The sequence below is a fragment of the Anabrus simplex genome, chromosome 7 (genome assembly GCF_040414725.1).
Source record: "Anabrus simplex isolate iqAnaSimp1 chromosome 7, ASM4041472v1, whole genome shotgun sequence".
Taxonomy (NCBI): Eukaryota; Metazoa; Arthropoda; class Insecta; order Orthoptera; family Tettigoniidae; genus Anabrus; species Anabrus simplex.
The window spans coordinates 57302142-57319430 of record NC_090271.1 but is presented as its reverse complement, the minus strand read 5'-3'; the positions used below and the strand labels follow the sequence as shown (position 1 = coordinate 57319430).

At 36.9% G+C, this 17289-nt stretch overlaps 1 protein-coding gene across 1 annotated transcript in view; it reads left to right on the top strand.

Annotated features, from left to right (window-relative positions):
- c11.1 (maestro heat like repeat family protein c11.1) overlaps positions 1 to 16678 on the top strand; it is a 264060-nt gene extending 247382 nt beyond the window's left edge. Inside the window, exon 29 of the mRNA XM_068228566.1 lies at positions 6496 to 16678. Coding sequence (XP_068084667.1) covers positions 6496 to 6644 — 149 coding nt within the window. The 3' untranslated portion in view covers positions 6645 to 16678. The remainder of the gene's footprint in view (positions 1 to 6495) is intronic.
- Positions 16679 to 17289: the final 611 nt, after the last annotated feature.

The following is a 17289-nucleotide window of genomic DNA, read 5'->3' as shown; positions in this document are numbered from 1 at the left end:
GTGATTGGTAAAGAAATTCTCACGCTCTACATATGACTGGAGATCTGTCATTGGATAAGCTCTCTGAGCCAGAGCTTATATGATGTAAGGAGACCAATTTCTTTTCTCAATTTGTTTAAGTATGAGGCATTATGAGGGTAGGAAAAAAAAATACCTTCAATAAAATACCAATATTTTTAAATCCTTGACTGAGCAAAAGTTAAACTCTGGTCTCCTGGTGAGTAACATATTGCTGTAACCTGTAGAGCTGGAAGATGGTTGAATGACATTTTACCATTTCCTAAGTTGAAACTAGTTGTTTTCCAGTGTACCGGTTTAGAGAATACGGTAAAATGCTTGAAAGAATAAACAGATTCAAGTACCTTGGCTGCTGGGTTGATCATCATCAAAATCTAAACGTTAAAAAAAATTGAGGATTAGGGTTGAGTTAGCAAGAAGCAGATTATGCAAATGAAGCGATAACTCTGTGACACTCGTCTAAACTTAAGTCTATGAATGTGATTTGTTAAGTGCATAATTGCTGTGCCATTCTTTATAGTGTAAGATCATTGACTCAGAAGATCTAAGGAGCATAAACTGGTAGCTTTTGACGTGGGTATATCAACATACTAGCAGTTACCCGCGGCTTCACTCGCATGGATTTCGTAATTTGATAAATGTAATCGTTCCTCGATACTGTACTAAGACATTATCTGAAAATCACTAAAGTATAAAAATTCACTGAAAAATTGAGTTTCATTTACCCCACAAACTCTTTGTAAACCACGTTTGTGATATTGCCTTTTGGAGAAAAGATGACCGTGTGACATACAACTGTACATGGGAGAAACAGTCTTCTCTCAAGTCGAAAAATATAAATTTAGAAAAGAAAGTTTCTTTATTTTTAAAGGAGATTCCAAATACCTATTTCCACGTCTGTAACATCTTCAGTTTTTGAGATATAAGTAGAATGAATAAAAAGAATTCAACCCCTTTATCAACCCCTCTCCCAACCCCACCTAAGTGGATTTTTTCAAAACAAAAAATACATGTTTCTTTAGTTTTAAAGGAGATTCCAAATACCAATCTTCACGTCTGTAACATGTTCAGTTTTTGGAATATAAATATTCTCATAAAAAATAATTCAACCCATTTTCACTTTTCACTCCCCTTAAGTTTCTTTTCCGATAAAGAACATGTTCATGTATTTTTAAAGGACTTTCCAAATAACAAGTTTGTTGTCTGCAACATCTTTAGACTTTTTATATAAGTATGCTCATACAAAGAATTCAACTAATTTTTCAATTCTTCCACCTCCCCCCCCCCCCCCCCTGTTAAGTGAATTTTCTGAAAACAAAAAATACATATTTAATTTTAAAGGAGACTAAAAATACCAATTTGCATGTCTGTAACAACTTCAGTTTTTGAGATATAAGTATCCTCATAAAAAGATTTAAACTTGTTTTTCACCCCAGCTCGTTAAGTTGTTTTGCCCCCTCCAAAAAATGCATGCTTCTTTATTTTTAAAGGAGATTCCAAATACAAATTCTCACGTGTGTAACCTTAAGTTTTTGAGATACAAGGTTCTTCATTAAAGAAAAAAAAATTTCGCTTCCTTTCACCCTCTCTCCTTAAGTGAATTTTCCGAATACCAAAAATACACGTTTCCTTATTATAAAGAATACAAACCTCCACTTTACCCTTACACAAAACAAACCAACAACAAGAATATTTTCAACTGAGAAAAGGGCACGAAGATCGGAGCATCTGAAGAAGTACTGGGAGGACCGCAAAGCCCGAACAATCCCTTCAAAGAGACCTGAACGATGGACTGACTAAAGTGATCCTATGTGGTCATAAAAGAAGAAGAATAAGAAAAAGAAGAAAGGAGCTTCCAATTACCAATTATCACAACTGTAACATCTTCAGTTTTGAGATATATGTATCCTCATAAAAAGAATTAAACTCCTTTCTCACCACCCCCGTCCCCCAAGTTGATTTCCCCCCCAAAAATGTGTGTTTCTTTATTTTTAAAGGAGATTCCAAATACTAATTTTCACGTCTGTAACATCTTTAGTTTTTGAGATATAAGTATCCTCATGAAAAGAATTCAACTCCTTTTCCACTCCACCCCCGCATGTTTCTTTATTTTTGAAGGAGAGTCCAAATACCAATTTTTACGTTTATAACCTTCAGTTTTGAGAAATAAGATTTTCCATAAAAAGAATTCAAAATTTTCACTTCCTTTCACACTCTCCACTTAAGTGAAATTTTTCAAAGACAAGCAATATGAGTTTCTTTAAAAGAGGTTCCATATACCAATTATCACGATTGTAACATCTTCAGTTTTGAGATATATGTATCCTCGTCAAAGGAATTCATCTCCTTTTTTCATCCCCCTACCAAGTTGATTTCCCCCCACAAAAAAAAATGTGTATTTATTTTTAAAGGAGATTCCAAATACCAATTTTCAAGTTTGTAACATCTTTAGAATTTTTTGGTATAAATATATTCTCATACAAATAATTTAACTAATTTTTCAATTCTTTCTCCCCCCCCCCCCCCCCCGTTAAGGTGATCTTCTGAAAATAAAAAAAATACTTGTTTCTTAATTTTTAAAGGAGATTCCAAATACCAATTTTCACATCTGCAAAAGGTTAAGATTTTGAGATATACTGTAGATATTCTAATTTTAAAAATTCACCTCCTTTCTCAGTTCCCCTTAAGTGGATTTTGCAAAAAAAAAAAAAAAATTTATGTTTCTTTACTTTTACAGGAAATTCCAAATACCAGTTTTCAAATCTGTAATATGTTACGTGTCTGAGATAATTTGCAGATATAGTCTTTTTTTAAAAATTCACCACGTTATCACTCCTGTTCACTCCCTATTCATCGGACAATCCCAAAACATAAAAATACATGTTTCTTTATTTTCAAAGGAGATTCCACATACCAATTTTCATGTCTATAACATCTTCAGTTTTCGTTTTTGAGATATAAGTCTCCTCATAAAAGGTATTCATCACATTTTCCCCCTTCCCCCCACCCCCCAATGGGATTTTCCAAAAACAAAAATATGCATTTCTTTTGTTTTTAAAGGAGATTCCAAATGCCAATTTTTACATCTGTAAACTTTTAAGTTTTTGATATATAGATATCCTCATTTAAAAAATATACCCCTCTTTTCATCCCCTTAGTGACAGAATATCCAAAAGTCCTCCCTTAGTGAGCACCATGAACCTACTACGCTGGCATAGCAGGGGAGAGGTGATACTCCCACGTGGCGCATCCCAGGTGGTGGATAGGGGGGTCCTAACCGGCTTGCCGGCAGACTTGAGGGAAATAAAATACCTCTCGCAAACCAAACACACAACCCCCTGTGAGTGGGGGACGCAGACGAAGAATTCACCCATGGTATCCCCTGCCTGTCGTAAGAGGCGACTAAAAGGGGCAACCAAGGGATGATCAAATTAGAACCATGAAACTACGTATGATTAGTACCACTACGCGGGGAACACCATGGGTCGCTTTTACTTGCGCGTAGTACCACTATGTTGGGTACCAAATAGGTTTGTGATTAGTAGCAAACGAGAGCGCAACGGCTTTTACAGTACCTGTGATTAGTAGCACTATATGAGCGACACCATGGGATGAGGGAACCCAGGGTTCTGGCTTGCCTATGATTAGTACCCACTATATGAGGAACACCACAGGATAGTATGAGTCCCTGTGGTTAGTACCCTTATGTGATGAACACCATAGATTTGTGTTGCCTGTAAATGGTGCCGTAATATTTGAAACAGCGTAGGTCTGTAATACATGTGCGAATTTCATTACCTGTGAGTAGTACCATAATGTGTGGAATACTGCGAGTCTACGCTACTATTGATTAGTACTGCAACATGACAAATACCATGGTTCTACTTTCCTAGCGATAAGTACCATTGTGAGGGGCCACTGACTTGGATTTTGGACACATTTCGACTACAAGTATCATCAATTCAGTATTGTGCTATAGAAGCAGTCCCTTGGTCAGTAATACTATTGTTCTACGCCAGCTTCTGAGCATGTGAGGCACTGTGGGTCGGTTCCACTGATCGTCTTAAATTCATATACATCAATCCATTCATTCTTCGTCCTCGCGTTTTTAATTGTGGTCAGTGGATGGTTTTGGGCTTTTAATTAGTCATTTTATTTCGTCTCATTTCGTACCATTAGGAGCTGATGAGCTAGATGTTGGCCGCTTTGAACAACAAGCATCATCATCATCATCATCATCATCATCATCATCATCATCATCATCATCATCCCCTTAGTGAGCACCTACGCCCTAATATAAATGAATTCCCAAAATTTCATTTATTTATGTCCAGTAGTCAGTCAGTAATCAGTCAGTCAGGACATGTTATTTTGTATATATAGATTATGCTGAAAATAGCTTGGACAGCGTGAATGACCAACCAAAAAGTCTTATCCAAAGAAGAATCAAAAAAGAGAACTGCTTAATAGTATTAAAAAATTCAGCATATTTTGGTCATATCCCCAGGCATGAAAGATACCTCAACTTATGATGAAAGTTATAATCGAAGGGAAGGAGAGGAAAAGGCAGGAGAAGGAATTCCAAGCTCTCTAATATACTACAGTGGACAGGTTGAATCTATAACGGCTAATTAGAACAGCCCAGGACAGAGATGTAGGTATCATGATGATGGCCAACCTTGAAGAAGAAGAAGAAGAAGAAGAAGAAGAAGAAGAAGAAGAAGAAGAAGAAGAAGAAGAAGAAGAAGAAGAAGAAGAAGAAGAAGAAGAAGAAGAAGAAGAAGAAGAAGAAGAAGAAGAAGAAGAAGAAGAAGAAGAAGAAGAAGAAGAAGAAGAAGAAGAAGAAGAAGAAGAAGAAGAAGAAGAAGAAGAAGAAGAAGAAGAAGAAGAAGAGTGGTAGTAGTAGTAGTAGTAGTTTTCATGACAAATTTGTTTGTCTTCATAGTACAACCCCTCTAATCAACAGAATTCCAACTACTATTAATAAGAGCAGTTTATATTAACGAGAAAAAAAGAAGTTAATGTTATTGCTAGATTTGGGATGTTTCTTTCTTTCTCCTTCATATCCTTTTTATTATATAGAACTTCTTTCACTTTTCCTCTGTTAATTTCTTCCTGTTATAGATGTTCATCCAAAGTTTCAAGAACATTTCTTCCTCATAGTACTTGCACAGGCACATGTTTCTACCTATGTAACAATGTAAGCTCAAATTAATCATAAAATGGCATGGATGAGGACCTGGGAAAGGATGAGAGAGAATAGCAAGTTGATGCAGTTCTACAGAAGCACTCAACTTTAATGTAAGATTGCTTTTTTTTTCTTCTCAATTTTCTTGCCTCCCCTATTCCTCCTTCCAAGGGCGCCCATGCCCAAGGGCAAGGTGGGGCTGTCCCCTCCACCCCCAGCTGTCAGTGATAGGGAAAAATCTAATGTAGTCTGGTATTTTTCTTTCAAGAAAATGATTTAAAAGTCTGTATTATGTAGAATACCACCAACAGGCAGTGGATACCGTGCGTGTAATTCTACCGCAGAATACAAGTCGCCATTCATCTTCCAAAATATTAAAAATAACATACCCCCAGGTCTTGTCCCCCCCTCCTTACAAACTGTCATATGGGCGCCCATGCCTTCTTCTATTTATTCCGCAGCAGTTCTACTTTTCAGCAGTGGTGGTTGTCACCATTCAAACGCTGTTCTCCAGTGAGGAAGGGTTTGACCAAAATGTTTGGACATTCATGTGTACTTCTGTACATGGGTGCTTGCCAGGTAATTTGCTGCATTAGCTTCTGTTAAGCTTTCTTGTGTGAGTATTTATTCATTTTTGTATTAAACTTGTTCATGTGTATTAAACGTGTTGGTGTTAACTTATTTAATTATTTGTTTTGAAGACTTTTGCTCTTCAGAAGTTGGGAAGCCATTAATGCACCATTTCATTAACACTCCTCAAAATTGCCACTTCCTGTAGGATTTCAGTACATGAAAAGCCATTGAAATTAGTTTGCCTGCATAATAGATCCATTGCTGTGGATCAAGAATCACTTGCACATTCCTGTGAAAATGGAGAGAAGCGTCATCCATTTAGAAAATGTAGTCATAGCAATTAGTGTCCATTTGGGTAAACAACCACTTTAATAATTAATTTTGATTCCTCAAAGTAGAGCACATAGAATGTCTTCTGCTGACTCGCCATTTTGGGAACTGTTGGTCTGTAATGAGTATAAACTAACTTCCCATAACACAAACTTGGACAGCTGCTCTTACTACTTGCACCAATGTATGCCAGGAAATGTCTGTTTTATTCGCTTACAAAACCCTGCCATTCTTTTGTAAAGATCCTGAAAGTAATTTAAATGTATTTATAAATAATTAAAGGTTTATTGATATGAAAAGTAATCCTTCTTTTATATTATCAATCAGGATACTCTAATTTGATACTATATACATGTATGTGTGACATGGAACTTTCATCTGTACAGGACTTCTGTATGGCAGTCTTCCTGAAAATGCTGGGAACAAAATTCCTTTGGACACTGTGTGTGCTCGCCTTATGCAGCTATTGAGGGATGAAGACAAGTCAGTAGGTGCCAAGGCAGCGCAGGCACTCAGTTCCCTGTTTGTCTCATAGTTTAAAGAATCTCTACATATTGATGGTAATTTGATGCGGCACTGGATATATAAATAGCTATGATAAGAGTCCTCTGTATTTCAAAACACAGTAATTTTGTATCACTATTTTTATAACAATTTACATTCCTGGTACATCGTCATCATCTTCATCATAATCATGTTTTATTTCTTCATTAATTTTTTGTAGAAATACAGAGGACTTGGGTAAATATATTTAAATTTAGTATGAAGTATTTTTGAACATGATGATGTTGACTTTTGTTATTTTAACTTATATGGTATACATAGCATATATCATTGGATAATTACCCAAGTGCTTGTATCCTAGTGTCAAACAAATGATAAGACTTGGTGGGAAAGCACAGGTTTCAACCTATATAATGATGTAAGCTCAAATTAATCATAAAATGGTATGTAATTCATGCAAAGTAGATATTGTTCATTTGATATTGTTGAAGAAGATGTATTCTGTTGAATACAATGTATGGAAACCTTTCTCTTCACGTTCTAAGGGAAGAGGAGCTGGCTTGTTGTGTTCATATATATATTTTTATTAGATGTAAAAAATGAGATCATGTTCTGGCTTGATTTATTTTCACATAGTATTTTTCTGACCGAGAAAATGAAATGATTCTTGTTTACACCTTTGTAGTCATTTTAAATTTTCTTCATGCTTGCTATGTACAGTTATACAATGCTCTAATTCTGTTACATGTTAAATGTCCACTGTAAACAGTCCTTATCCTACAAATATTCCATCTTAATATAGCTTTTAATGTTAATTTTTTATATAGTGTACTTGTAATAATTGTACACAATGTGAAGATGTTCTAGTCAAGCCTCCAGGGAAACAATCAGAAACCAGTATGTGATTTTCTATATGAATATAAGTTATTATAGATTTATGTTGTGTATTTACCTCCTCTGTTTTTATACTTATGAAATGTTCAAATATTTCTTACCTAATGTCGTGTATAAATGTATACTATATAGTTATTGACTGCAAACATATGTATTTATTAAGATATGGAATGAGAGGATGTTTAGGCCTAAGAGAAATAGACTGAACAGAACAAGGAGATCAGTTTGCCCCAGAATGACTAGAGTAGATCAAGCTTGGAGACTTTAGAGTCAGTCATCTTGTATGAGCTGGGATGGTTGAGTTGACTTGGCAGTAATTCAAGGGGACTTCCATACTCCTTTATGCTAATTCCTGCTATAGTTTCAGTTATTGAGTGCTGTATAGCTTGCTTCAGATACATACAGCTTTTGATAAGTTGGGTGGCCTCAAATAATAGGTACTTCGGAGAGGGAGATCTTCAGTCCAAACTCCTGATGTGTGGGAAACGTCTCTACTTCTCTGTGCAGCAGGACAAACTACTGTAAAGGGGAAAGCCTCGATTAATGCAGTGAAGATAAATGTAAATGAACAATGCAATGTTGTTACTGTGCAGTGCCATTATATCAACAAAATATGTGTGTTCAAAATACCCACCCTCTTGTTGTGTACAAAGCGCTATGTGCTTCATAACATTTTCTTGCACCCTTGACAGCATGAAGGGTGTGTGACACTGTCACTTGCTGCCCTAATCCTTCCACAAGGTCATCCCTGTCATAAGGTAATGTTGGAAAAATTTTGTCATGCATGTAGCCCCTGAAAAATAAATCTGTTTCTTCTACTTTCTTTATACACTAACAGCATATCCACAATGTGTCATTACTACTATGCTACAGACATCATGCTGCTGGAACATTTACTAATGGTCAACTGTGAGCGAAGTCTTATTTTCTGGAAATACCCCTCCCCTAGAGCCTCCATGGCTCAGGCGGCAGCACGCTGGCCTTTCACCGCTGGGTTCCGTCATTCAAATCCCGGTCACTCCAAGTGAGATTTGTGCTGGACAAAGTGGAGGCGGGACAGGTTTTTCTCCGGATACTCCAGTTTTCCCTGTCATCTTTCATTCGAGCAACACTCTCATTTCATTTCATCTGTCATTCATTAATCATTGCCCCAGAGGAGTGCGACAGGCTTCGGCAGCCGGCACAATTCCTATCCTCGCTGCTAGATGGTGGCTTCATTCATTTCATTCCTTACCCGGTCGAATGACTGGAAACAGGCTGTGGATTTTCATTTCACCCCTCCCCGTGTGCACAGTGCTTTAAATCCCCTTCTAGAGAGTTGTAAAAAGACTCGTTTGCTTTAATATGAACTTGTAACATTCACCTTTAGTAAAAGTAGACCATCCCGCAGCACAGGTAAAGCAGAGAGATTGCCAATACATCGGAAGTTTTGATTAAAAATCTACTTTTCTGAAGAACCTGTTACTTTAGATCAATCCATCTTATTGATCTGTATGTATCTGAAGCAAGCGATACCGTTTAAATCTGTCAACGTTGCCATGAATAACTATCATATACTCCTTTCAGTATCACACTAGCCCAACTGACCTGTTGGTAGATCAATTGAAAGATGTCCCTGTGATTGTGTGTTGCACGTGTCAGCACTTAATTCATTTGTCCTGCTAAACTACCTGGTTGAAATTATTCTGCCTGTGCAGAGGTCAGTTATTCTGTGATCTCATTTTAACATTTCCAATCACGTTTATTTTGTGTGTGTGTGCTGTGCTAATGCTGTAGTATTATTTTGTATTGTATAAGTAAAATGTTTTAAGAATACTGATGGAAACGTAATATATTTTCTAGCTATGAGACGTATAGGAATATTTTTCAAGATTTATGTTATAAGAAGAAATCTCTTTGCCGAACATTTTTCACTTGACAGAGAAGTGTTGTGTGCAATAAAACTATTTCTTAAAGTGTAGCATAATGAGAACTCTGTAACATTAACCCTCAAGTTTTAATTTAGTATTTATGAGATGTATATTGTGATGTAACCCTATGGGGATCAGTGACTGGTAGAGTATTGGACTTCAGATCCAAAAATTGTAGTGCTAGCAGCCAGTTTTTGAAGAAAGGGGAAATGTTGATTCAGCACTCTATGTTGTACAATGTCAGTATATGAACACCTTGAAGTCTGACTCCTGAATGGTCAGCACAGTGGCTTTTTGTTCAGAAAGCCCTGGTTTTGATTCCTGGCTGGGTTGGGGATTTTAATCTTAAAGGCTCTGGAATTGTTGGGTGTTTGTGCTGTCACCACCATCCTTGCAATTCATTGTACTATGGTACATGGTACTATCCTCCAATGCAGTAACACACAGTTTCCCATACACAGCGAATACTGCCAAACCAGGCTAGCAATAGCCACATGAAATTATTATTATTAGCTGGAAATCCAGACTTTTGGCTACCACCAATGTTCAGAATCCCAATTATTTTAGGACTATTTCCATGATTTCTTTTCTAGGTTTTTAAGTTTTATTTATTTACTGATGTTTATATTTACTTACAGATCATAATTTGTGGTGTTATTTAAAAAAGGAATCAAAGGATTAGCTGTGTAAAATTATTAGTTATAGATTTTGCAATAAATATTGTATCTCGCAAGAAAAATTCTGGTTCTAGTGCCTAACTGTTTTTCAGATGTGTCATTGGTTTGAAGCCAGGAATGTTATCTACAATAGAGTCGTTGTCTTCTGAGCCAGAATTATAGATATTCCTGAATTCCTAAAACATGTATGAATAAATAATTTTCAATTATAAAAGTGTATTGACAAGCTGGACCCAACACAAACTATTTTAAATAGTTTTTTAAATAGCTTTAGACAAGTCAGTACTGAATAAAATCAAATAACTATTATGGTTAAGTTTATCAAGATGGGGACATTTTTGAAAGTGGTAGTGGTGACGAAGTGTAATGGGGTAGAGAGAGAAGTGATTGTGAAGTCGATGTACCTTGCACAGGGTCTGATGCTGAGTTTGTGCCAGGACCCAGAGCCAGGTATGTTGAATACTAATTTGACTTCAGAATCCTCAGACTTAGAGTATTTTGAAATGTTTATCAAAGAAAATTTTTTAACAAATGTTGTGGATGAAACTAGCTTATTTTTTTAATGGGCAGTTTGAGGTTAAGGCAAAAGAGAAATGTCCAGCACTGAGGATACACATCTTCATGTAAGAATCCAGGAGTGGACAACAGTGAAACTTCGGATAGATTTTAAAAAAAACCCATGATGTTAATTTTCCTGTATATGTTGTGGAAGTACTTAGAAGTTTATTTCTAGATGCATTTCTACTTCCTAAATAATTTTAAGTCCCTCTGTATCTCTGCTATGGATGAAATAATGCCTGTCCATGCAATTACCCATAAACAAACTACCGTATGTGCTACTTTACACACTCCTCAATTGAAATCTCCATCTAAAACAATGCTTGCTATTGTACATTGCAACATACAGCATATAGGGCAGTGCAAGTCTCAGATTGATTACATTCTATTTCACTTTCTCAACCCTTAGAGTGCCAAGGAACGCAGTTGTGTTACTTTCGACTCGCTAAAATTGCCAGGAGCGTGATAGCACTCTTCTTTATTCTTTCTTGCAATTTCGTCATTTTGTGTCAGACATATATAAACTTTTATCCAGTAGTTCTTTTTTTATGTCCACATACGCTATTGAGATTGTCTGCTATTGAGAAGCAATTTTTCCATATTTCCCATGTATTTCTACAAAATAATTTTAAAATGTCTGTTATCTGGAAGTATCTGATATTCGTAAGTGTGTCCATTAGGAGAAGTTTGATTATGTTTTACTATGTACTGCATACTACCATATATATAATTCGGAAATCTCAATTTTCTGTCCTTGTTTGATTCTGATTTGGAAGTAAAGTTGAACATTAAAGAAAGTATTTGTTTGATGTAAGAAAATTGACATTTTTTTATCTATTTAAAGTTAATATTACAAAACTGGTAGTTTCAGAGAAAATGGCTTTAAAGTTAAGCTGTATTAATCATTAAATATCTTACAAAATTTTAGGAGATTTTTGTTGGAGTTTTCAATAAATTTAACTGGTGCTACAAATTTTATATAAAACACATTTTTAATACCGTCATGAAATAATAATTCTCTGAAAACCATAAAAGGTAGTTAGTGGGACATACAATCAATAATAATAATAATAATAATAATAATAATAATAAGAAGAAGAAGAAGAAGAAGAAGAAGAATAAGAAGAAGAAGAAGAAGAATAAGAAGAAGAAGAAGAAGAATTTACACTACCTTCACCACTTTACCACATTGAACTGATACTATGTCAGCATGAAGATGTGAGTTTCTGCTTAGCCATATTTCTGCCAATAGTAATGAAGCACACTTGTGGTGGCATTGATTCAGTTTTTCATGATGAGAGCCTCTGGAATGAGAAAATTATGTTATCTGGAAGCAGTCGCACATAATTCCAAAAACTTACATGCCAATTCGGCAATGTTAAATCTCCATTGCAAATTAGCGGTCCTTTTCTGAACCATGATATTTTCAATGTATTGCCTACTATTTCCACAGACATTATGTTGTCCTTGCATAGTTTAAAGTTTGGTCTGACTGATAGAGCAATGATCCAGAAATTGGTATCACTTGGATCACATTTTTTCATTCTACTGTAAGAATTCCGAATTGGCATCCCTTTTCCTAGGCTGGGTCAGATATATATAAAAGCAAATGCTCTTGTATTCAATATTAATCTTTCAATGGAATAAAATAGGATGATTTCTATGCATATCTCCTTAAATTGCTTTAAAATGTAGGAAAGTAATTACTGTATTGCTATGCAAATGTAACTCAGTGGTGGGTACTTTCAAGTATGTTAACTTAGGTCACATTCCTCAATATGATTAATATGTAGCAATAACATTCGGGAGCTGTCTGGGTTATTGTTCAGAACATTTGTGATACTCTGAGCTGCGTTTCCGCAGCTAGAGTTGCATTGAACTGTTCTTCAGTCTTCTGAAACTAATTTTTAAGAAATAAATTCATAAACCACCTGAAAAAGAATGCATATGGTTACAGAAAGCTTAATTAGAATAGAATGGCATGTTTCTTTCTTGAGAGAACATTATCATATTCTATCAAATCACACTCAAAATATTTAGAAATCTATAGACATTTATGTTTATTTTTGCTTGAATCCTTAAAATCTTGAAATTGGAACATATGTTAATGAAGTTCTCACTTCTCTCCACTCTAGCATAGAACATTTCATGAAATAATAGTATTATCCATAACCAGAAAAGAACTTCAGCTTGTATAAAAAACAAGATAGACAAAATAATAATTCATGAACAATCTAATGAAAATACTGTGTATATAAGTGGTTTGTTAAGTGCAGATGTTTAAATTTAAGAGTTTAATTTTTAAGTCCATATTGAATATTGTGTATGTAAAGTTTCAGAGATATGGGATTCGGAAATTGCCAATTCAGCTCTTAAATTTTCTTAATGGTACATTCACATTTTCTGTTTGCTTTCACAATGATTTAACGTCCTTCTGCCTCCTTCAATCAGTTTATCTTTATTTCCTCTACTGTGTTTAACAGATGGTTATCTGTAACTGTAGTAACTGTATATGTTGGATAAAATCTAAATCATATTTAGGTCTGCAGAAGTAATATGTAAAATGTAAGGTACTTGTTTGAAGCTTTACACAACATTAAGTTGAGATATCATTGCTGCTGTGCCAAAACTGCGAATGTGACAATGCTCTTTCTATCCATTATTACCCTTAAGACTGGTCACACCTCCTAGTCGCATATTGATATGCAGTCCATCAGAATAATTTTCGTTGAGTTAATTTGCCTATACATCATACTCTTGAGAGTGGATAAATGCTGTATGACATGCAAATGTATATTCCTACAGTGCGGTACAGTAAGGTTCATTTTCCTTTACACACGCACGTAGAAAAATGAACTCAGCGAAAATTCTACTGATGGACTGCATATCAGTGTGTGGCTGGGAGGCGTGACTGGTATTAAGGGAAAGGAAGAACATTGCCACATTCACGGTTTTGGCACAGCAGCGATGATATCTGCAATAGCTGTTAAACATACTATTCTTAATTCTAGAAAACAATAAATCACTAGGGTATGCTGTAGCCAGGTGGACAGGGAGAATGTACAGGTGCATGTATCTATGGGTGACCTCTTTCCCTGTTCATCCTGCTTGGATGAATGGGGATGGCTGAGGAGTGAATAGCATCTTGTTTTTTGGAGCAGCATTTTAAGCACTATCAAGCACCTTGCACATTTTCTGACGAAGAGATGGCAGACATCCATTTCATGTATGGTCGTACCAATGTTTGGGGTAGTATGATATCTGCTTCAGATGTTGCTACACATACAAGATGTTGACATCCATTGTGGAGCCTGGTACTTAAAACATCAAGTAGGAACAATGTTATAATATGATTATCTTGGAAATGGTTGGTTTCCGGGCATATGTCAGACTGTTTTCCTTGTTTCACTGCCTGTACACATCCCTGCAGATTGTACCTACAATTTTGAAACAGCCTGTATATGAAAGAAAAGTAACATGGTTAATTCAGAACTGTCAGTTATTGGATCCATATCTGTATTGATTTACCACTGTAGATTATTCCATTCTGTTGGATCGTCCAACAAGATAAAAAAAAATTATCATTCCCATTGAGCTTTATATTGTCCATTTTGTTGCTTCCTCTTGTCTAGGAATTTATTTGCTTATTTATGCATTTATTTATTAATACAGTGTATAACAGAGGGGGGCACTATTAACTCAGTGGCTTAGCTGCTGGGTTCCCATTTAGAAAGCTGAGGTTCAAATACTGGTCAGTCCTGGGTTGAGATTTTCTTCTCAAAAAACAGTGTCAGAAAGGTGGAGGCTGACGGGATGCAATTCACCTCCCCAGTCTCAGAATGAACATCTAGCCTTAATCCCTTGGCCAAAACCATAATAAACCTGGTTGGCTCCAGCAACCTCAAATATAACTGGGATAAGCTGAAGCAAGTTGTTAGAATGTATAACAGAGAGTGACAAACACACATACATACAGGCTGCAATAATTGCAAGATATACAGTATGTGTATATACACTAATGTCCGAAAGTTAAACATAATCACTAAAAGATGCCATACCGCCTGGTAGAAATGTCAGACAGATTGCTGAACGAACGGAAGCTGAATCATACACAATATGTCACCCAACTTGTCCAAAAAAACAGTGTCAGAAAGGTTCTGATAGATAAGGTACACCTTTGACAACAACTAACAAAACTTGGCAATTTCTTCCACAACAAAATATGCTGTTAATAGGGTGTATGGTTATCCCTAATGACCACATACGCTTCGCAGCGACATGACATACTCTCTATCAGATGGTTCAAGGGCTCTTGTGGCAGTCGATCCCGTTCCTCCAAAAGGGCAATGTGAAGGTCTTAGAGGGTCCTTTGTGGAGGCTGACGGGATACAATTCGCCTCCCCAGTGCATCCCAGGCATGTTCTATAGGATTCATGTCCACAGATCTTGCTGGGCAGTCCATGCGATGATTGTCTTCCCCGGCCAGAAATTCGTTCTCCAGAGCAGCGCAGTGTGGTCGCGCATTATCGTCCATTAAGAGGAAGTCTGGACCAACCGCACCTCTGAAGAGTCACTGTGGTCTCAGTACCTCATCCCTGTATCTCCGAGCATTAACAGTGTTCCTTGGACCACCCATGAAGATCTGCAGGTCCGTACGGCCATTCAGCATGATGCTGCTCCACACCATGACGCTACCACCACTTTACTGGTCCCATTCCACGATGTTCTTGTGGTTGTATCAGCTATCCGGTTCTGTCAGATTAATGTGCAACAGGAATTGTTCTGCAAACTGAAGCGGGATTCATCTGTGAAGAGCACATGCCTCCATTCATTCATGGCCCAGTTTCGATGTTGACGGCTCCACTCCCGCTGGAGTGAGCGGGACGCACGCCGCTGGACGTCAGGCAAACAGCCCTGCTGTTCTGAGCCTCCGGTACACATTTTGCTGGGAAACAGCAACCCCTGAGACGGCTGCAAGCTTCGTCGACAATTGTCTTGCAGGTGCATTCCAATTTCGTTGTGCGGTTAAGACCAGATTCGGTCCTGCTGTGGGGTGGTTACCCTTGGTCGACCTGGTACTGGCCTACGGTTAACATTTCCTGTGTCTCGAAATCGTCTCCAAAGCCTGTGGCGCATTCAAGGATACGACTGTGTCTGGCCTGCTTCCAGGCCCTGCAAAACGGGATCCAAATGGCGTCGTTGTGCCATTATGTTGTCGTGTTCACCACGAAGCTACTCTCCGCACACTATACCAGGACAAACATGACTGAGGGAATATGGGGCTCAGGTACTGGCTGTGTTTACCTTGCAGTTACGCCGCTAGTCAAAGCAGGAACACTCCTTTCCTATACAGAGCAAACACGTAAGGTTGTTAGGGGCATATGTCATGCAATTTGCGGTCTGTTTCCTGATGCCCTGCTTACTCGTAACTTATGCTTAACTTTTGGACACTAGTGTATATTGGGTATTCAGCCTGAAGGCTGGTTTGATCCTTGGGAACAGCTCTTCCAAAAGCTGACATAGATAGCCTAGGCGTCACTGAAGAGGCATGCTAGGGAAATGAGGGGTGAAGTAGTTTCCCGTTGCTTTCCTCACCGAGCCAGAAGTTGCTATTACATATCAGTCTGCCAATCCCACTGAAATGCACGCACTAACTGATCCTATGAGCGACATTTTCACACCATTGATAACAGGGACTGGCTGCATAAGGAATGGTATTACTAGCATCACTCATACCTCGGTCACTTTCATATTGTCAAGCTAAGGATGAGACTGAGACAGGTCAATGAAAGTAACAAATATATTCTAGCCCATACTAGAAGACAGTGCACTGTATACACTACATCTCGGCAGTAAAGGCATATATACAGTATATCAAAACAAAATTTACATATACAATTTTTACAGTATTGTCTGATGATCAAAATTTTGCTTCACAATGTTGAGAATAATAATTTTGACAGCAATGTACAATGAGGTACGGAGATAAAATCAACTGAATTATATGTGGACTTTCACCCCTATTAATAATGAACAAGTGAGTCCTTCTTACCACAATATCATCACTGAATTGTCTGCTGGGTATAACTTCCCAGGTAGTAAATAACTAATCACTTGAATATATGAATTAGTTAGTTACTACAATTGCTTAGGCTTTCATGGTTAACATCTTGATGAATACAGAATAAATTATTTTCCTGCCATGTAAGTGTGGTTGAATTGGGTTAGTAGCTTCCTCTGTTTCTCCAGAAACTGTGCCCGATATTCTCAAGGGGGTCTGCTCTTTCCAAAAGTCAAACCTGGAAAATAATTTGTTCTATATTTAGTTCCTAGAGTTCTTGGATTTTCAGCAGTAAGTTCCTTGTTATTGACTTATTGCTTTGAGATTGTAGTGAGTAATAATTTACACTTGAGAACAAGCTACTATTTGGTTTTCTCCAGTTAATTCTCTCTCTCTCTTTCTTTTCTTTTTTTTGCTCGTTTTTGTGTTGGTGTAGGGTAACCAGCTTCTAGTTTCTGTGTATGTAATATTGTTTATTTTTTAAATGTTAACTCATTAATATATTTTAACTTGTATAGTTAGTGCTTGATTATTTGTTTCCATGGGAGTAGACTGTTCTCAAATGACAATGACAGG